A 21,693-nucleotide genomic window follows, 5' to 3' on the forward strand; every position below is an offset into this window, starting at 1 on the left:
CTAAGATTGGAGAAACAAGACTCCACAAAGTCCTGAAGGTCTTTCCAGATTAGGCCCCAGTGTTCTTGGAAGAAAAGGGGATGAAAACCATCAATACCAGGGGCTTTAAGCCTACCCAAACTGAATACAGCATGGTGAGTTTCATGAAGGAAAGGGAGATCAGAGATGTTGATATCCTCTCCATAGATAGGTGGTTGCTGAGATGATGAGACAGAATCAGATTCAGAGGAGAAGAGCTGGGAGAAGTAGGCATTTATGTGACTGTGGAGGTTATGGGGAAGGATCAACTCACCAGCATCATTTCTCATATTGACAATTTTGTTCCTTCTTCTTCTAATAATCACTGAGGTGTGGAAAAAGCTAGTGTTTCTGTCACCTGAGGTGGTCTAGTTAACCCTAGACCTAATGGCCCAAAAGGCTTCTTCTTGAGCATACAAATTAGAGATTTCAGCTGAGAGTTGCTCTTCAAGATTCTGAAGAAACTGGTTGCTAGGATCAGATTCAAGAGCTTTCTGAGCACCAGCAATTCTTTTAGTGAGCGATTTGATTTTGTTCAAGGGGTTTGGAAAGTGAGATTTTTCCCAGGATTGGATTGAGTGAGAGAGGAAGTGCAGCTTTGATATGAGAGAGGAGTTGTCAGAAGGCCAACTAGAGTGAAGGAGGGAGATAAAGGAAGGGTCCAGGTACCACATTGGTTCAAGTTTGAAACTTTTGGGAGAGGAAGAGGGAGGAGGAGAGAGCTGAGAGGTAGAAAGTTTGATTGCTGCGTGATCAGAGGTAGTTCTAGGGAGGTGAAAGAGCTTAGAGTCAGGAAAAGACTGGAGCCAAATGTCATTTACTAAAGCTCTATCCAGCCTTTGTAGAATAGGTCTGCGCTTTTGCTTATTGGTCCAAGTAAATTTATTTCCAACAAAACCCAGGTCAATCAAGCCACAAGAGGAGACACAGTGGATGAACTTATCAGCACGTCTAAGATTCAAAGATCTACCCCCAAGTTTTTCAGACGCATTCATGATATCATTGAAATCACCCATGGCTAACCAAGGCAAATTTATGGTTTTTGCAAGATTTTCCATGTCTAACCAGGTTTCTTGTCTACGTTTAAACTCTGGACTTGCATAAACAGCAGAAAGAAAGAAAGGTAGGTTTGTGGTTATTACCTTAACCACACCATGAATGGCGTGAAGGTCCCTACTGATGGAATGGAAGTCCAGAACAGCTGAATTCCAGAGAAGAAGGACACCCCCAGTTAGACCTTTAGGTTCAGCAAGCTCATAGCTATCAAAAGGCAGACCCTTAATTATATGTTCAGTGTGAGCTCTGCTCGTTTTTGTTTCACACAGGAAGAGGAGATCTGGTTGATGTTCAGTAATGAGGTGTTTTAGATTTGCGAGGAAGCCTTTCCTAGCTATCCCCCTTGCATTCCAAGCAACGACGATCATCGGTTCAGGTGGAGGGGTCTGAAAGAACATCTCTTTCCTTATCTCTTGGCTGGTTGTGGGTCCCATCTCCACAAAACGCCTCTCCTTGAAACTGAACAGCTCCTTGTTTCTCGGAGTTAGGATGATCTCCGATACCCATTCCTCCAACTGCACATCGAAGAGACAACATGCTTGGATCTCCACTTGCCTCCAGTCCATCTGGGTTTGAGCTATGACCAGAGCGTTCGAGGCAACACCCGCTTGAATGGTTAGGGACGGAGCTTTGAGGGTGTAAATTTTCCTCGACTGAGGCAACATCGGTGCAGGGTCGATCAGAAAGGCCAATTGTGGCGGCACCACCTAAGGATACGTTTCCCCCTGGGCTTTGCGCAGCCACCAGGTGGTGAAAACCTCTAGAACAGGACACAGAGCTTTCAACTCCGCCAGATCCGGAAGCTGGGCTGGAAACATGGTTCCTCCTTCTTTTTCGGCCATCATGAGTTCTTGATACGGAGGATCTACCAGATACGGACGGAGTAGAAACTGCCGGATTTGGCTGGCTGGAACTTTTACCCACCTGGAAGGGGTTTTGAGAAAGAACTCCATTTTGTTTACCTCCACCTCCGGGAAGGTTGGAATTGGTGGGTCTAGGAGAACCAATTTTTCCGGAGTTGGAACACGAGTGTCGCAGAGGATCGGGTACGGCGGTTGGAGAGGAAGGGGTTGAAAAGGCAAATAGAACTTGGGGTTGAGAGTGTTGTGCATTATTTCCAGCTTCGCTACCGCCGGACAGAATTTGCTGGTTTCCTCCTCCGAATCGCTGAGGTGTTTGAACGGGCATGACCCCTCCGAGAATTGGTCCGACCCGTTGGACGAAACCATTGGTAGTGGATATAGACACACCGGTAGAGGGTTAATTTGAGTGAGAGGTGGTGATAGTTGGATGTTCTGGAAGAGTGGATTGGTTTGAGAAAAATGATAAAGAAGAGAGAGGGATTGAGTTAATCTGGACCGAGGAGGGCTTATCTTGGGGTTTACAGGTGGAAGGTGAGGATGAGGCCACGTGGCCCAAATTTTGTTTATGAGCAAAATTTGAAATTTTTCTCTGGGTTTGACTTTTTGGATTACCCGGGTACTGCAACGGGTTTTTCCCTTTTTGTGCAAACTTACGAACAGGCTTTTTGCTCTGTTTTCTCTGAACAACAGTCCATTCGCCTTCTTCACAGCCAACCTCTGGGTCGGACCCGTGATTCTGCTCTTTGGTAGGGTTTTGCACTCCTTCAGCCGCCGAATTAGGGTTTTGTGGCACCTGATCTTCTGGTGGTCTGAGTTTTGGACACCTCTATGTAGAATGTCCGATGGAGTTGTAATTAGAGCAGAAGGGAGGGCAATCACCATAGTTAATCTGTTGAAAGTGTTTACCAATGCAAACGAATTCCGGTTTCTTAGCTGCTAGGTCGATGAGGACCAAGACCCTAGCTTGTTGGACTTTTTTTGTTGCAAAAGGAGCAGAGGTCGCTTTGATGAAGGACCCAATGGCATTACCGATTTTTTGAAGAATAGGGGGAGAGTGTAATTCAATTGGCAACTCCGGGAGAGTTACCCAAATTGGAACCGATGAAATGGAAGCTTCAGATGGTTTAAACCCCGGTGTCCATGGTTGAACATGGATGGCAAATTTCCCTATGAACCAGGGGCCACCTGACAGAATGGCGTTTTGGAAATCTTTTGAAGGTAAGGGTAAATTGAAGAAGCCTTTACCCAGAGTGAAGATTTTTGCAGCTTCTGGAATATTCCATTGTTTGATGAGACTCTGTTTCAGAAAGTCGAAAGACAGGGATTTACCGATCACCTTGAAGATAACGGCAAATTGCCAGGGGGAGATAGAAGGGCCAATATCAGAGTCCTGAAGGGGAATGAAAACATGGTTTTCCGAATGGAAGTCTTTTGGAGGAGACAGGGAGGTTAGGCTGGAGATGAGGTCAGGTGGAGGAGGAGGTAGGGTTGGATCAGGGGGGGCGGCTTTAAGAGATTGGGCATAAGATTTGCTGGCAGATTCCGCCGCCACAGCAACCGAAGGAGGAGGTTTGGGATCCGGAGGGGGGGGGTGGTGAATTGGGGTTTCGGATTGGGGGTGAGTTTGGGGGTTTCTCTCATTCTCACTTTCTCTCTCTTGTTTCTCTGTCATAGTAATTGGGGGTCTTTCAAAAAAAAAAAAAAAAAAAAAATAGTATTTCCTCTGTCAAAGTATAAAAAAAAAAAAAAAAAAAAAAAAAAAAAAATAGTATTTCCTCTGTCAAAGTAAACGAAATTGAACTGATACATTGTACTGTAGTATCATTTCCCGTGTCTTTTCGTCAAGCAAATTACTATACACGTAATGGTTAACTTCTTCATGTTTGAGCAAAAGAAGTTAGATGAGTTGAAGTTAGAAGCGATCGGTTAGTGGGTTTAATGAGAGGCATGTGAAAAATAATTGAGAAAGGACATATCTTGTTACTTAAAGTTAGGCCTTCTTCAGGAATTATTTGTAATACATTAGACTTTGTTAGGGCCTATAATTAGTGTTGATATTGTATAGTTAACGGGCCTATTTCTTGAGCCCTAATCTCTTGTATAAATACTCTACTCTACACTCTAATGAAACTACGGAAAATATTTTCGTGACATGGTATCGGAGCCAAAATCATTCTAATCCCTAAAATCAATTTCTACTTTCTACATTCTAATCCCTAAATTAATTTCTATCATAATCTCTACAATCAAATTTCTGGATTTTTTTTTTAATCAAGCAATTTCTACGAATCTTCTTGCTGTTCTAAATCAAATTTTGGGCCTTTTCTAATTCTACTGGTTTACTCCTTCGATTGTTGTGCGTTGCTTCCCATACTACTACTCTCCATCTGTGCGCTGCTTCTCATAATACTACTACTTCTTCTTCTTGCTCAAAAATGGTGAATGACAACCGCAATTCGATTCTCAATTGTACCCACTGCAATCGATCGGGCCACGACTATAATTCTTGCTTTCTTGTCCACGGCCTACCCGATTGGTGGCTGGACAGATATGGAAGTAAAGGCCGTTCTTCGTCTTCGGCAATTGCTTCCCCTGTGTCGCAAGATCAGCCAGGTCGCAGAGTTATCCCGCGGGACAGCCCTCCCAGCCGCAGCCAGGCCGCGGAGTGGACTGCCCAGCAGGCTGCGACAACCTACCAACCAGAGCACTCCGCGACCCAGCCGCGGGACAGCCCTCCCAGCCGCAGCCAGGCCGCGGAGTGGACTGCCCAGCAGGCTGGGAGTCCTGCTCTTCCTCGGTTTACTACTACTACTGCCTCTTCTATCTTGGGTGTGTTTGATACTCCTACGAATTCTATGGCTAGTGATTCTCTATCTTTCTCATGGATTATTGACACCGGTGCATCCCATCATGTTACCGGCAATGACAATTTTTTACAAGATGCTCATTCTATTATCTCTTGTCCCGTTGGTCTTCCCGATGGTGCTAAGGCCATGGCTACTAAAGAGGGTCGTGTTGCCTTGGCGGATGGCATTACTCTCGAACATGTTTTATTTGTTCCGCAATTGAATTGCAACTTGATTTCTGTGTCTAAGTTGATTGATGACTCTAATTGCTTTGTCCGATTCACTAATTCTCTTTGTGCTATACAGGATCAATCCTCGGGGAGCTTAATTGGTGGCGGTGAACGGATAGATGGACTATATTATTTCCGGCGTCTCCCAAAAGTATGTGCTCTCACAGGTCCGGCCATTTCTACATTCGAGTTGTGGCATCGTCGTTTGGGGCATCCGTCGGAGAAAATTGTCAAAATGATTCCTGCTATTCGAGGTAGTTCTGCTCCTAAGTGTTTACATAAAGCATGTGAAATTTGTCCTCTCGCAAAACAAACCCGAGCCAGTTTTCCTGATAGTGATAGTCGTGCTAGTCGTATTCTTGAAATGATACATTGTGATTTGTGGGGACCGTATAAGACGGCTTCTACTTGTGGTGCTCATTATTTTTTAACTATAGTAGATGATTTTTCAAGAGGTGTTTGGGTTTATTTGCTGACTGATAAAACTGAAGTTTATTCTTCTTTCTGTTCTTTCTTTGCTATGGTTAAAAATCAATTTGATGTTACTGTTAAGTGTGTACGGAGTGATAATGGAACTGAATTCAAACACATGCTTCCCTATTTTGATGAACATGGCATTCTCTTTCAAACCTCTTGTGTCGGTACTCCTCAACAAAATGGTCGGGTAGAGCGTAAACACCAACATATATTGAATGTTGGTAGAGCATTGATGTTTCAAGGCAATTTGCCAATTGATTTGTGGGGTGAGTGTATTCTTGGGGCGGTTTATGTTATTAATCGCACTCCTTCTCTTCTACTTGATAAGAAAACTCCATATGAAATGCTTTTTGGCAAACAACCTGATTTTGATACATTACGTGTTTTCGGGTGTCTTTGCTTCGCTCATAATCAAAAAGCTAAGGGTGACAAATTTGCTCCTAGGAGTAGGAAATGTGTGTTTGTGGGTTATCCTCATGGCAAGAAGGGTTGGAAGTTATATGATTTTGAAACTGGAGAAATTTTTATCTCACGTGATGTCAAGTTCTATGAGAATGAATTCCCCTTTGTGTCTACTAGTGACTCTCTTGATGCTAATGTGGGTACCGAGGGTGTGTCACATGACAATGTGGTAGTTGATCATGATTTTTTGGATGATTTGGAAAATGTGTTGGAGGTCGGTGAATCCTCTATTGACCCCGATTCACCACACGCACCGAGCACCCCTGCCACTACATGTGCTACCCCCCATGCTCCTCACACTACTGCACCTTTTGTGCCCTCTAGTACTGCTTTTGCCTCGGAGGCTGCTGATCCGAGTCTCTCCTCTGAATCATCTCTTGATCTTGATCGTGGTCAACGGCACAGACATCCCCCGGGTTGGCATCGGGATTATGTTGCACATACTATTTCTGTTCCGAGTCCATCTATCACTTCTGGTTCACCGTCTACTCCATGCTCCTCAGGTACTCCCTATCCTTTAGCACATTTTGTGAATTGTGATAAATTTTCTGTGCGACACCGTGTATTTATTGCAGCTGTTGATACGATGGTTGAGCCTCGTAATTTCAAGGAGGCAATGCAGGATGAGGGGTGGAAAGCGGCTATGCAAACAGAAATTGATGCATTAGAAAAAAATGGCACTTGGGTAATGGAAAAATTGCCTCCTGGTAAGAAAGCTCTTGGGTGTCGATGGGTTTACAAGGTCAAACTTAATTCTGATGGCACACTTGAGAGATTAAAGGCTCGTCTGGTTATCTTTGGTAATCATCAGGTTGAGGGTATTGATTACAATGAGACTTTTGCTCCCGTCGCTAAAATGGTCACTGTTCGTGCTTTTCTTGCTGTCGCTGCTGCAAAGAATTGGGAATTGCATCAGATGGATGTCCACAATGCATTTCTACATGGTGATCTTGATGAGGAAGTTTATATGAAGCTTCCCCCTGGATTTCATGGCTCTCAACCTGGTATGGTGTGTCGTCTTCTGAAGTCATTGTATGGTCTTCGACAAGCACCTCGTTGTTGGTATTCTAAATTGGCCGCCTCTCTGAAAAGGTACGGATTTGTGCAATCGTACTCTGACTATTCTCTCTTTACTCTGCAATCTGGGTCTATACAACTTAGTGTTCTGGTGTATGTTGATGATTTGATAATTTCTGGTAATGATTCTTCTGCGATTTCAACATTCAAGTCATACTTGAGTGACTGTTTTCATATGAAAGATTTGGGTGTTTTGAAGTATTTTCTTGGTGTTGAGGTTGCTCGTAGTCCGGAAGGCATATTTTTATGTCAACGGAAATATACACTTGACATTATTGCAGAGTCTGGTTTGCTAGGTGCTCGTCCGGCAGGTACTCCTATTGAGCAGAATCATACTCTAGCGAAATCAGAGTCCTCTTTCTTTTCTGATCCAGAGCAGTATCGACGGCTTGTGGGCCGTTTGATTTATTTGTCTTTTACTAGACCGGATTTAGCATACGCGGTGCATATTTTGTCTCAATTTATGCAACAACCGCGACAGGACCATTGGGAAGCAGCTCTTCGTACAGTGCGGTACTTGAAGGGATGTCCGGGTCAGGGAATCCTTTTGAGTTCAGATTGTGATTTACATATTACAGGTTGGTGTGATTCAGATTGGGCAGGTTGTCCCTTGTCGCGTCGTTCTATCTCTGGTTGGTTGGTGTTTCTTGGTGCTTCCCCTATATCTTGGAAGACTAAGAAACAGGACACTGTGGCCAAGTCTTCTTCAGAGGCCGAATTTCGCTCAATGTCTAAAACCACTGATGAGTTGAAATGGTTAAAGGCCCTTCTTCTGAGTTTGGGTGTCTCCCATCCTCGTGCTATGAGTTTGTTTTGTGATAATCAATCTGCTTTGTATATTGCGAAGAATCCGGTTTTCCATGAGCGTACCAAGCACATTGAGGTTGATTGTTATTATCTTCGTGATGCAATTCAGGATGGTATCATTAGTCCGTCGTATGTGAAGACAACGGACCAATTAGCGGATATTTTCACCAAGGCTTTGAGTAAAAGTCAATTCATGTATTTACTTGGCAAGTTGGGCATTTGTGATTTGCATGCTCCAACTTGAGGGGGGGTGTTAGGGCCTATAATTAGTGTTGATATTGTATAGTTAACGGGCCTATTTCTTGAGCCCTAATCTCTTGTATAAATACTCTACTCTACACTCTAATGAAACTACGGAAAATATTTTCGTGACAGACTTGGTTTCAAGTTACTATGCTGTTGTGATCTGTCCACTGCTTAGCCTTAACATACATAAACCACCAAAAATGGAAACCTGCTCTTTTATTTTTAGATAGGACAACACCTAAAGGAGTAAAACAACACTGTATTATTGTTCAACTCAATCACACAAATTTAAGTATCTTGTTGAGGTCTTGCATTGATCATGATTCATGAGTCTTGTATGTTAGTTTGCTAAATTCCAATCAAATCAAACTTTACCCGGATCTATTTAATTCTAATATAACTATAATTTAAAATCAGACCAACTTAAACCACTTTTGCATGTTCACAAGATCTAATTCAATCTTGTAGAACCTTTAAGTATGAGACTGTTAATGTTATTTTATTTTTTTAAATAAAACCAAGTTAGCTATTATGGTGTTCGAGTTCAACTCTTTTATTATTATTTAATTTGCCATGATTGTTCATGTTTAAAACTTTACTTTACTTGGTTCAATTATATGTACAACCCCTTTATGTATGATATGCTAGTTTTGGAGATTGTATAGCTTTCTACTAGATCTCGATTGCTGCTTCATGGCATCAAACCATATGTTTAAATGTTTATACTTTAGGTGACCCCGAGAATAAACATGCACCTGCATAAGATATTCTATGTTCACTCTTTCATGTGGTGGCATTAGAGCTTGCGCCATTCATGTATCATGTGCGACATCGTTTTAAAAGCCAGACACTTTGTTTGATTTCTTTCGATTCACATGTTAATGTGACAAATTGCACGTACTCGTGATATTATAGCCCATGCATGCAACTTTTCTACAACAAATTTTTACTGCTTATAAGTTGATTTCTGTGTAATCTGGTATGTCAAAGACATAAATTATGTTTGATAATCGGTGTTTAATTAGCTGTCAGCTAGATGATTTATTATTAATTGATTTGACTAGCTAGTTATTTATGTAAAAGTGTTTGATAATAGTTATTCAACGATAGCTAATTCATCGTCGAATGACCAATCAAGATAACAAAATTTAGTGTTAATTAAGAGTTATTGAGCTTTGCACTAACTATACACTTAATAGCACTTTTATTTTTGCAATATGCTTAAGGTAGTTTAACTTACAACACTTTGACTATTGCATTATGCATACAAGATTACAAGGTATACTAAGGGCCTGTTCTGCTCAGCTTAATTTCAGTTCAGTCGAGTTCAGCTCCAATCAGTTTTTTTTTTAGTTCAGTTCCTATTTTTTTTTCTCATAAACAATTCATTTCAGCTCTATTTAGTTCATTTCAGCCCCAATCTGTTCAGTTCAGTTGTTTTCTGTAAATCGGAACAAGCCCTAACTTATTACAATACACTTTTTACATTATTCCTATAATATAAGTAATCTAAATTGATCAGGTTATGTAAAATTATTGCGGTGAATTTGACTTTTACTTATATATCTTATGTTACTGGTGAATTGTTGTACATGACATTATTTACACATATGATGTTTGTTATAGAATTTTGAATAACAAAGTGTTTTAAGTATTTTAATTAAAATGGAGAAAAAAAAACTTTAAGTATTTTCAAAATTGACCTTTTTGGTGAATAATGTGTACAAATTATTATTAAGTCTCAATATACCAATTTTATGATTAGAAGGATCTAAAGTAATGTAATATAAATAACATATATGTAGTAATAATTATAAAGAGTATTTTAATCAGCAAACAAAATACAGTGGAGCGAGTATAATTCCCATCAAAAGAAAAATATGTATCATAAGTCGTAACCCTTACAGACTAGTAATTAATTTTAAATAGAGGGCGTACGTGATATTACACAAAACTCGATCGTGTAAACTCAGCATATTATAAGGCTTAGACAGGAAGCTAAGCAAAAAGAGCACAAAATTAGACAAATTAGTACACAAAAGACTGGAGAATAAGCTAAATAGTTGTTTAATTAATGGGTAACAAACACGAAGAAATGGATTTGCGGAGATGCGTTTACTTATTTCACGGGGACGACTTCATATATCGATGCAATTTTTGGAGTTTCGCCAACTAGTTTTCCCATCAAAGTTTTCAAAGCAAGCTGTTCTTCGAATTGAATAAATAAAAGCCAATTTTAGTTAAAATTTGTTTCCCACATTCTTGTATTTGGATTCCCTAGATAGTAAGTAGACTTTATCCTTAGAGTGAAGAATAAACTTAATTAAGAAAGTACAAGTACACTTGTAGTTTCCACTTGCTTGTGAGTGCACAAACCACGTGCATAGATCGTGACTTGGGTTCTTTCTACTTTGACTGGTTTCGAAAGTAAAAATGATTAAATTAAAAGTTATGTAGTGCTTTACTAGGAGTAATAATTATAGACGAGCGATAAAGTTTATGTTTTCTTTTTTCAGGAGAAATTCCATAAATTTCAATATGGGGGTTTCTTTAATTATTTTCCGAACTCGTCAATGTGTCTTGATCTCCTTGCCTTACCGTTCTTGCCATATAAAATTGTAAAATAATAACCCTTAAACACATACATTAACACATATCATTGTCATCGATCTCTAATAATGAGAACTAATAAGATAAAAAGACAAAAAAAAAAAAAGTTCACATCGAAGGACAACTAATTAATTGTGGGGATTTAATCTCATATTTTAAACATCATTCTCTAGACTTTAACCAACTAATAAGATAATGGAATATATATATATATATATATATATATATATATATATATATATATATATATATATATATATATATATATATATATATATATACTCTACATTATATACTCTACATTGCATATACATTGATTGATCATCTAAATACAAATTTTATATTATGCCTTATGTGGTTGCGGATCTATTGCGATGGCCTTTTTTTTTTGCATATTTACAATTTTTTTTTTCTTAAAGAACCTGTGCTTTGTGCTTTTCCTTGCCAATTTCTTTTGGCGTTGATGAGAATATGCGAGTAAGATAAGAATAGACATAAAAATAAAGAAAAAGGAGTTTTGCATCCTCTTTTTCAGGTTTGGAATTTTTTCCATGATGCCAAAGTGCATGTAATTTAAAAGGTCACTAGAGTACTATGTTACTTTGGTTATTGAAAAGATGCTTAACTATTTAGGTATAAATAACCAATTGGCGTATATAAACCTTAATTAAGATTAACTGACCTAGGTTTTCGTATCTAGCTTAGATCTTTTCTGTATGAAATAAAGGTAATTACTTCTTAATAGTATGTTAATTAAAAGATTGATTATATTATAATATATGATAGTAGTATGTACTTAGTACAGAAAGGCTGCTAATGAAGATTCTTTAATCATATGCAATTAGAGAAACAAATCAAGAAAGATGACGAGTGATGACCTATACATTCTAACATTTTCCCCTTGTTTTATTGTTTTTGTTTTCCGTGACATGCAGGATAAATATGCAGAATATATTATGTTAAATTTTATTAGTATCTAGTATATCATATGGACTGAAGTATATTATAATTAAGACCTAGTAACGTTTGTTATGATATTAATCAAAGGTTCAAAGCTATAAATGCCAAATGGCAAACAAGTTTTACAAATGAAATGAAAGTAACATGATCGATCGATGGTATCTATCAATCTATGATATCAATTAGCAGATTAGGTATTTGGCTTTATCATCAAGGTGCATCGACAATTACATTTAGATTATGGTAAAAAATTATACGAAGTATAAATAAAAATTAAATAAATAAGTATAGAATGTAACGCATTATATTGGTATCATAACTAAATAAGCATCTATTAAAAAAAAAAAAAAAAAAAAGCATGAAACTTAGCTTAGAAGTAATAGCCATCATATATATCATTTCTTAGATGTGAAATTATTGAGATCTTTGTAAGTTTTACTTTCGTAACTTCACACTTTTTCAAAGTTCTTGTATTGTTTTATCAAAGTTCCAATAAATAGGAAATTCAATTTCTTGTACTCAAAATTTTTATACTCCCTCTATTCCTTTTTGTTTGTTACATTTTGACTTAATTTTCATGGTCAACTTTAAATTTTTTTGACTATAGTTTATATCAACAATTGTTATCGAACTTCTAATAAAGAACATATGTATTGTAGACCATAAGGTTTTGTTTGGTTTAAAAATAGTAAAGAATCGGAAGGGAAGGGGAAAAAAAAAAGAAAGGTAAATGAAAGGAATGGCCTATTCTCTGCAGCTTAATTTTAGTTCAGTTCAGTTCAACTCCAATCAGTTCAGTTTAGTTTCAGTTCAGTAAATCAGAACAGGTCCGAAGAGAAGGAAAGTAAAGAAACCATTTTTTTCAACGTTTAATTTGATGGAAAGCTTATGAAAGGAATCTAAGAAATTTTAATTTGATAGATTTAATTTTTCTCTTTAATTTCCTTTTAAATTTCTCCAATTTTAAGAGGAAAAAAAGTGAATAATTTATGAATTCATGCCATCTTCGAAGGGAGCTTTCCTTCTAATTTCGTCCGTTCATTTTCTATCAATTAAATTCCATATAATTTTCAGAATCAAACAAAGTCAAATGTAATACGGAGTATAAGGGGACAGTTCGAAACAAGTTTCTCACGCGCCGGGTCCACGCATGTCGAAGATAGTTGTTATAAAATTTAAGAAATGGAGGAAGTGCTAATTTATGCCAGACCACCTTGTACAAGTAGTTTAATGTATTATATATGTTGTTGTTGTAAAGCAATAAGGTCAACAAAAATAACATAAAACCGAAGCCAAAAATTTATTTGGACTGAAGTACTGAAATAGCTAGATTTGATAACAATTAATACACTATTAATACGACGTAGTTTATTCCACCTCGTATGAGGTATTAACTTTAAACAAGACAAAGTATAACAAAACAAGAAGTATAACTCTTTTCTACATATCCCATTCATAAAATGATATTTGAATAATTAAGATCTATATTACTTATTTAAGGAGTCATATTACAAATAGTAGAAGGGCTCTAATTGTATAAAACTTGTTTAGTTAAATAAAATAAATAGTTTTAGATGGGTCAACATGATTAAAAATTATACAATATTTATCATGTCAACGAGTTTCGAATTTATTTTCAGTATCTTTAATACCCCATATAGTTGTACAAAATAAATAAATACTCCGTATAATATGATGAAATAAATACTTGTATAATTTCTCATCATACGAAAGCTTTAGCTTATTTACACATCTAGACATAGATTAGGGCATGGTAAGATTATGTTACCCAAATTAGAAGGAGATATCAAATTGAATTCCTCTTTGGTGTAAGAAGACTGTCTTTGACATATAAAATGGTGCTGCTTGTCTTAACCTTCATGTGCAATTTTAACTTTTAAACTTATTTATTACGAAGTAATAAGCATTATGTAATTCCTCAAAAAAAAAAAAAAAAAAAAAGGTAAGAAATAATCAGAAATACTAATTGACTAATTAACCAAATCTGTGCAGTTACTCCCCTTAGTCCCTCATGATCAGCATGTGATCAATTGACGACGACAACTTAGATCCGACCATAACGTCCATAATAGATTCTATTAGTTAGAAACTTGCTGGTTATATAAAACATACAAACATCAATAAATAATGTGTTACGTACTACTAATTATGATTTTATATAATTATCTTATCATATAGCTTTGCAACCTCTATTTATTAACCTATATATTAATGTGTTTTTTGTCATGCTGTAATTCATATGATCTAAGTCTACGTCATGTGGCTGATTTATGCCTCCTCCCAAACCTATAGCTTACAAAACTTTCACTGAATCTCGACTGCAACAAACCCCTCTAATAATTTATGGTTTGAACACAAAATTTCGATTGACATTGATCGACATAAAAAATGTTGAATATTCTAATTGATCAACTACGTCAAAACTCAAAAGTATATATAGCTACAAAGTAATGTAAACGAAATTTGATTGTAGGTTTGAGTATATATCACCCTCAAAACTTTAAGTATTACTTTGTGTTTTTTTATACTGAGTGTATGCCTCGTGATTTGTTAGTATCTAACAACTGAGATTCATATATTAAAGAAATACATAATATATATGTTTACATCCTTGAATACATTAGAATTTGACATTTTGTAATTGATACAAGTAGTAATCCTTCATCATCAGACCGTCGACAACAAGAAAATTAAATTTATGTCCTGATTCCAACTACTTATTCGCTATCAAAGTGACAGTAAATTTAAGTAATGGGCCAACAAAGATAACCAAAGACAAACAAAAGATTAGCGAAAGATTGAAAGACATTATGGCATGTTATGGCCGTACTACTCGAGCGTTATTATAATCTTTCTAGCTACAACCTACAGGCTACGAAACATGCCAAGTCTTTAGTTTGTAGTATAGGGTAAGTTCAACTAGTTGTTATTTGATAGATTAGAGCTCCTTAGATTTAAATCAAACCAGGTGGATCTACTTATATCTCTCTCATTTAATTTGTGCCTCCGCAATTATATAATAATAGCTCAATAGTCACGCTCACTACTTTAAGTGTGATAATAGTGGTTTATGATTGGTTATGACAACGATCCAACTACTGATAGATAGGCTATTAACGTAGTTCATTGGCAATGAAAATGGATTGAGCTACACGTAACAAATGTATCACTCTAGCTTAGTGTTTCTATGCCATCGTTTTTAATAGTTTTTCTTAGTTCGTTGAGCAGTGATTGTCTCATAAAAAAGTCAAGCTACACGTAACAAATGTATAACTAGCTTAGCATTCCTATGCCATCGTTTCTAATACGGAGTAGTTTTTCTTATTTGAAGTATTGTCTCACAAAAAAGTCAAACAATCGTAGGAAGAACTGTTAAAAACTGAGAGATTACTAGTCGTATTAAATACATTTATCAAAACTGTTTAGAAGTCCACCGAAAGTCTCACCTTCAGCTCTCATACTAAAATGAGCTGCACTGGTGGTAGTAGTAAGTATGATAGTCTGTCAAATTATAATCATTTTTCCCTCTTGCATTCACACCAAGAATTGAAGTAGGGACATGTATATAATTTATTACATGCCCCTTTTCAGCAATGTAAAGGGAAGTACCGAAGTAGTATAATATTAATAATTAGAGTATTAAAAAGAAAAAAGTAGTACTAATAATATAATAATATAACTAAAAAAATAAAAATAAAGCAAGCTTATTTGGGCTAGTTAACCAGTGTGAGCTGTGTTTCTTTTGTTCATAATACAAATTCCTATCACATGCTCTCTACTGCCATCCCGTAATAAATCTCACTCCCCTTACAAATATTCTCCCCCATTCTTTTTCTTCTAAATTTCATTTTTTTAAGAAATTTTCTGTAAACATTTTCTGTCAAAAATCCCAAAGATGAGGAATAATTGTTACAAAAGATGATGATGAAATGAGGGCAACATCAATCATCATACTACTACTCTCCATTTGTGTCTCAAATATTCACTACTCTTCTGGTCTAAATTCAGATGGTGTTCTCCTTCTTTCTTTCAAATACACCATTCTAGACGACCCATTAAACGTCTTAGAGTCATGGAACTTTAACGACGCCACACCATGTTTATGGCGTGGCGTCACTTGTAGTTCTTTTAATTTTACACTCTTAGATCAGAGGGACACTCCTCGCGTAGTAGGAGTGTCCCTTCCTGGATGCCAACTTCTAGGAACATTACCAGCCGATCTCGGCCTCATTGATCACCTCCAAACCCTAAATTTATCCTCAAATTCAATCAACGGGTCAATCCCGGACTCGCTCTTCAGTCTACCAGACCTCCGTGTCCTTGACGTATCAAATAATTCATTCTCCGGGGAAATTATTGAGATCGGAGGATTACGAAGCTTGGAAGTTCTTGACGTTTCCGAAAATGCCCTCGCCGGGAATATTCCGAGGAATCTTGGGACGTTAAAGAATCTTAGCTCGGTTTCTCTAAGAAGGAACAATTTTACCGGCAATATTCCGGGCGGGTTTGACCGGGTTCGGGTCATGGATTTATCCTCCAACTCATTAAACGGGTCACTTCCCGTTGATTTAGGAGGAGAAAAACTCCAGATTTTTAACCTTTCTAATAACCGGATAACCGGCGAAATATCTCCGGATTTCGGTAACAAAATACCGGAAAATGCGACTTTAGATTTCTCCTTTAATAAGTTAACCGGCGAAATTCCGGATTCCAATGTATTACTTTCTCAAGAGAGAGATTCCTTCGCCGGTAATCCGGATCTTTGTGGGCCCCCATCAGGCAACCCTTGTCAAATCCCTGCAAGCCCAACTCCGGCCCCAAGTCAGCCCATTCCACCGCCCGCTTTCGCCGCCATTCCCAAATCCTTTGCCAGCTCACCAAACGTGGGCCCAAATCATGAAAACGGCCCATCACAGAAGAAAGATCATGGGCTTCGGCCTCATGTAATCGCCGCCATTGTTGTTGGTGATTTTACAGGGATTGCTATCCTCGCCATGGTGTTCCTCTACGTGTGTAAAAGAAAGAAGAATAATAAAAACACTACTAATAATGCTAAAACTCTGAATAATAGAAGTCCAGCTTCCGCGGCGATAATAAGAGCTACAAGAGATGATCATTTGTCATCAACTTCAAGTTCATCGTCGCTGTCAGATTCTAAAGGTATAGCCAAGTGGTCTTGTCTAAGGAAAAGTAAAAGCGACGACAACGACGATGATGAAGATGATAATGACACGGAATCCGGGTCCGAGGACAGAGATAGCGAGCGGCGACATCAGCAGCAGCAGCAAGGACAGTTAGTTACAGTAGACGGTGGAGGAGGAGGAGAAAGAGAGTTGGAACTAGAGACGCTGTTAAAAGCGTCAGCGTATATTTTAGGAGCAAGTGGTACAAGTATAATGTACAAGGCAGTTCTAGAAGATGGCACTGTTTTAGCAGTTAGAAGAGTTGGGGAATCAAACAGTGTTGAAAAATTCAAGGAGTTCGAGGGTCATGTTCGAGCCATTGCGAAGATGGTTCACCCGAATTTGGTTAAGGTTCGCGGGTTTTATTGGGGGTCTGATGAGAAGCTTGTAATCTACGAGTATGTTTCTAATGGCAGCCTCGCCAACGCCCGTTACAGTGAGTACTTTTTTTTCTTCTTATTCCTTCTCTTTGCATTCTTGAATTCTGTTGTCATTTTTTGGGCAATGCATCATGCATGGTGTCGTACGGAGTTATTACATTTACTGAGCAAGTGTGCATACTTTCATGGTCTTTAATTTTTTTTTTTTTTTTTTTTTTTTTTTTTTTTTTTTTTTTTTTACTCGTATTAATTAAATGTATAGAGTATTTTAACTAGTCTCACTTTATATAATTTGAGGTTAATCAAGTTATGTTTAAGTATTATAGCCTATGACAGTATAGCTAGCTACAGAATTAATTTTCAGATGCGCTAATTGATGCTAGCCATGAAGTATCTATTTAATTATTTGCTACTCAGTATGCATCATAGGCGCAATACTTTTTGGATAGTTTATTTACTAGCTAGGGAGTTATAAAGTAGGAAGGAATTATTATGAATGTGGTTGAGTGGTTCAAACTTCTTTTTTTTTTTGAAAGGAAAATGATATGCATGAAATTAATTTTATTCCATGTTTTGTGATGCGATTCTCATTATATGCCATATGAGATGTTTCGAACATATTTGGTGTTTCAGGTGTATGGACATTTGTTTCAAATTATTTTGATTTTATGTGTTTTTGTCCGTTTTGGCTCAAAAGTTTAGAATTATAAGAGCTCACCGATTAGCTTAATGTACTGACTCGACTTTAGGAGTATGGAGCACACTCTTGTCCTTTTACAATGGAATGATTGCTCAATCATGAAAATAGGAAAAAGGGAACATACATGAATGTGATTGACTCGATCATAATTCAAGATTCAAGTCGTAGAGGTCCATGAATGTTTACTAATGGAGTATCAATATTATTCGAGTCGAGTAGGCATGAATAATTGTCGGCCTCCAATGCTCAAAATTCTCAAGGGGTCAATCAAAGATTGAGGGATTATAATTAAGACTAGTCCAAATTAAAGGGTCCTTTTCAACAAATTAAAAAAATCCCATACAATATGTAAAGATGAGTTAAATAAAAGTGGGAAAACCGGGCCAAAAATCGGTAGAGGGGCCAATGCAATAGATTCGAGGGTGGAAACAAGGGGTGGTGGAGTAGTTGTAACGGAAGCCTTTCATAATTTTAAATGCTGATAAGAGTCAAATTAAATACTTCATCTTCCAAGTGTTAACTCTCATGTACATAACGTTGCCTGGCTGTTTTATTTGGTCCCATCATCACCCACACTTATCATATGTCCTTCAATAAAGTTTCGAATTTGACTTTTACACTATATATGTTTCTCTTAATATTTGTATTTAAATACAAATGAAAAAAACAAAAAAATTAAAGTCTTAATAAATAATTAAAGATATAAATATTAAATAGTTAAAGTTGTTTATTAGCAAGTGTGTTAAAATAATTGATACAATACTTATTTTGTTTATGAAATGGAGGGAGGAATTATTTATCCACAGACTTCTTCACTGGTTTATGTACAATTTCTGTTTTTTAGGTTCACACTTCACTGGCATATTAACTCTTATTGGGGCCTAGGGGTTCGGGGGGGTCTTTATGAATACTGTTGGAGGAATTCGGAGTTATTGTGTTTTTTTCTTCATTGTAGATCAAATAATATTTCACACTGTATATGTTTTGTTATTGGTACGTCATGTCATTATTTTTAACTTGTTTATAGAACTAGACAGCTAGTCGAGAAGTTACAATTGTGGACAAATGATATTAATGGGGGGTTGGGTTCTCCTTTGAATTCATCTACTTTGTTCTCATGCATTGTACCAATACCTTATACAGTAACTTTTTTGGTTTCATACAAGTTTGTTTTGTAAAAATCTGTTTAATTATTACCCAAAATAGTAACTTTCTGGCTTCTGGAGTTCTGGTCAGTAGTCACTGACTAATAGTAGTATAATATGCAGAACTTTTAGTTGAGTACTCGTAATTGTATTGTGCATGATACTCTGTTAGTCTTTTGTGATATCGCACTAATTATTGTGAAACATTTAAAGTAAATTATTTTCGAAAGAGTAAAGTCACTTATTCCTTCAAAATGGAAAAAAGTTCCCCAAGTATATATTAAACTATTATGAGAATTTGCCTAAAGTTGGATTCTATGAGAGCAACTATTCAATTAATCAAGGTCATTATCTTAGGAATGCACAATTATGTATGTAATGCATGATTTTTTAAAGTTGATCAATGTGATTATGTGAACTACTTGTGATTAATTAATTTGACTCGCCAGTGAAAACGTAAAACGTGTTTGCAAGTTGACTTAAAAACTACATAACTTCATTGACTTCATTATTTTTAAGGACAGACTTGGAGTGTTCTTGATCTACTTAATATTTTTTTACCACATACTTTTTCCCCATTTTTACTTAACTAATTAATTATGATTTACCATACATAATATTATAAATTTGTTTGACTAATGTTTGATCTGAAAATTCCAGGGAAAACTGGCTCTTCACCAAGCCATATACCATGGGGAGTTCGGCTAAGGATAGCAAAAGGGATAGCTCGCGGGCTAAATTTTATCCACGAAAAGAAGCACGTACATGGTAACCTCAAGCCCAATAACATACTCCTCGACGTAGACATGGAGCCCAAGATTAGTGATTTTGGGCTTGAAAGGCTCTCAATGGGTAAATTCGGGTGCATACCCGGTGGTTCGACCCGTCATTTTGGTAGCAAAAGATCCACAGCCTCAAGGGACAGCTTCCAAGACTATTCAGTGGGAGCCACCCCAAGCCCGAGTACAAGCTCCATTGGGTCCGTTTCACCTTACCACCCACCCGAATCATTACGGAGCCTTAAGCCGAACTCAAAATGGGATGTTTACTCGTTCGGGGTAGTGTTACTTGAACTAATAACAGGAAAGGTTGTGATATCGGATGAGTACGGCCCACCCGTTTTAGCCGAATTGGCAGTCGGGTTGGAGGATCGAACACGGATGCTCCGAATGGCGGACCCCACGATTCGAGGTGATTTGGAAGGTAATGAGGAGGCATTGTTAAGCTGTTTAAAGTTAGGGTACAATTGTATTTCACATGTACCACCAAAAAGACCCTCAATGAAAGAAGCCCTCCACGTTCTAGAAAAAATAACATCAAATTCACCACCAACTCCTCCACCATATTATTATGGTCCTTAACTGTTGCTTGGTACTAATGTATGGCAGACAAAGCATTGTAGATTATTTAGAGATAAATTGAAAGTGTTACGTTGTATGTATGACTGACATTTTTTAATTTCTTTTGTCTTTTGTTTAATTATCACTTCATCAGATAGTTTTATTTTTTGTCTAATTATCTACTTTTGTTACTTTTGTGCTGTAACTGTCTTCATCATAGTCTTAGCTACCAACATTATTAGATATTGTTGCGTAATGCCATTGATAGTCTTTTTATTTATTTTTTCCTCTTAGCTAACTGCGGTTACGTATTGTATATTTGTATATAGGAAATTATGAACTTGTGATTATTTTGTGGAATAGTCTAAAGTATATATTTGGAGAATATAATTAATGGACTCCTACTCTCGTCATCAACTCTTATGTTTGTTGTTATTCGTCTGGAAGTAATATTCAAAAGTTACTTTAATGGTCCCTTTGATAATAGTTTGTCTTACAAATTGAGGTCAAATTATAAGGATTTGAAATAAATTAATTGTATACGTTGTATATTTATCCTCCCTTTGAAGTTTTGGCTTTTTGCATAAATCATATCAATGCCATCTTTCTTTGGACTTTTTAAGTGAAGATTCTCATTCACTAGTGCCAAAATCACTATCTAATCATGGGCCTTGTATAAAGTGAGCCCACGATGTCCCTTTAAAGGTACAAGTGACCCAATGTAAATGACAAGACTAAAGACCTAATGGTATAAATATTGGCTAGAACTTGTTATAAACTCTAATTTTGGCACTAGAGGAGGTTTCCTTGATTATAATCATTGTGTATTCTATAAGTATTAAGTACCTTAAATGATCTGATAGTATCTATACCATATAACTAGTCTTCTTAGAAATACTACTCTCTCCATCCAAATTCTACTCTCTCCATCCTATAATATAGTTCCTGTTTTTCTATTTTAGAGACCCAAAATATTATTCCTGTTTCCATTTTTGGATAGTATGTAAAAATCATTATACTTTTTTTTTTTATTCATTGTACTTCCTACATTACTCTTGAATTTAGCACATGTCTTGTACCTTTTTCCACTTCCTTTCTCTAACTTTTGTTAATAGTTGTACTTTTCACTTTTTTAAATGTATTTCATCTACTTTCTCCTCATATTTCTTAAATATCGTGACAAACACAAACATGAACTATATTATGGGATAGAGGAAGTACAAATCATCCAAAGTGGTACCGATTTCAAGCCTAAAACAACTGCTTTGTATG

General features: G+C 36.9%; 3 protein-coding genes across 3 annotated transcripts; 2 read left to right on the forward strand and 1 right to left on the reverse strand.

Annotated features, from left to right (window-relative positions):
• Nucleotides 1–386: 386 nt before the first annotated feature.
• Nucleotides 387–1,442, reverse strand: LOC145562933 (uncharacterized). Its single transcript, XM_081623349.1, has one exon. It carries the CDS (start codon nt 1,440–1,442, stop codon nt 387–389), a length of 1,056 nt encoding a protein of 351 aa, XP_081479475.1.
• A 2,930-nt stretch (nt 1,443–4,372) lies between these two features.
• Nucleotides 4,373–7,959, forward strand: LOC145562934 (uncharacterized). Its single transcript, XM_081623350.1, has 6 exons — nt 4,373–5,180; nt 5,733–6,455; nt 6,528–6,763; nt 7,608–7,661; nt 7,703–7,835; nt 7,946–7,959. The coding sequence occupies exons 1-6, from the start codon at nt 4,373–4,375 to the stop codon at nt 7,957–7,959; spliced, it is 1,968 nt and encodes a 655-aa protein (XP_081479476.1).
• Nucleotides 7,960–15,336: 7,377 nt separating this feature from the next.
• Nucleotides 15,337–20,701, forward strand: LOC145561905 (putative LRR receptor-like serine/threonine-protein kinase At4g37250). Its single transcript, XM_081622032.1, has 2 exons — nt 15,337–17,292; nt 19,742–20,701. The coding sequence occupies exons 1-2, from the start codon at nt 15,603–15,605 to the stop codon at nt 20,440–20,442; spliced, it is 2,391 nt and encodes a 796-aa protein (XP_081478158.1). The 5' UTR covers nt 15,337–15,602; the 3' UTR covers nt 20,443–20,701.
• Nucleotides 20,702–21,693: the final 992 nt, after the last annotated feature.

This window comes from Chenopodium album, chromosome 10 (assembly GCF_948465745.1).
Source record: "Chenopodium album chromosome 10, dcCheAlbu1.1, whole genome shotgun sequence".
NCBI lineage: Eukaryota > Viridiplantae > Streptophyta > Magnoliopsida > Caryophyllales > Amaranthaceae > Chenopodium > Chenopodium album.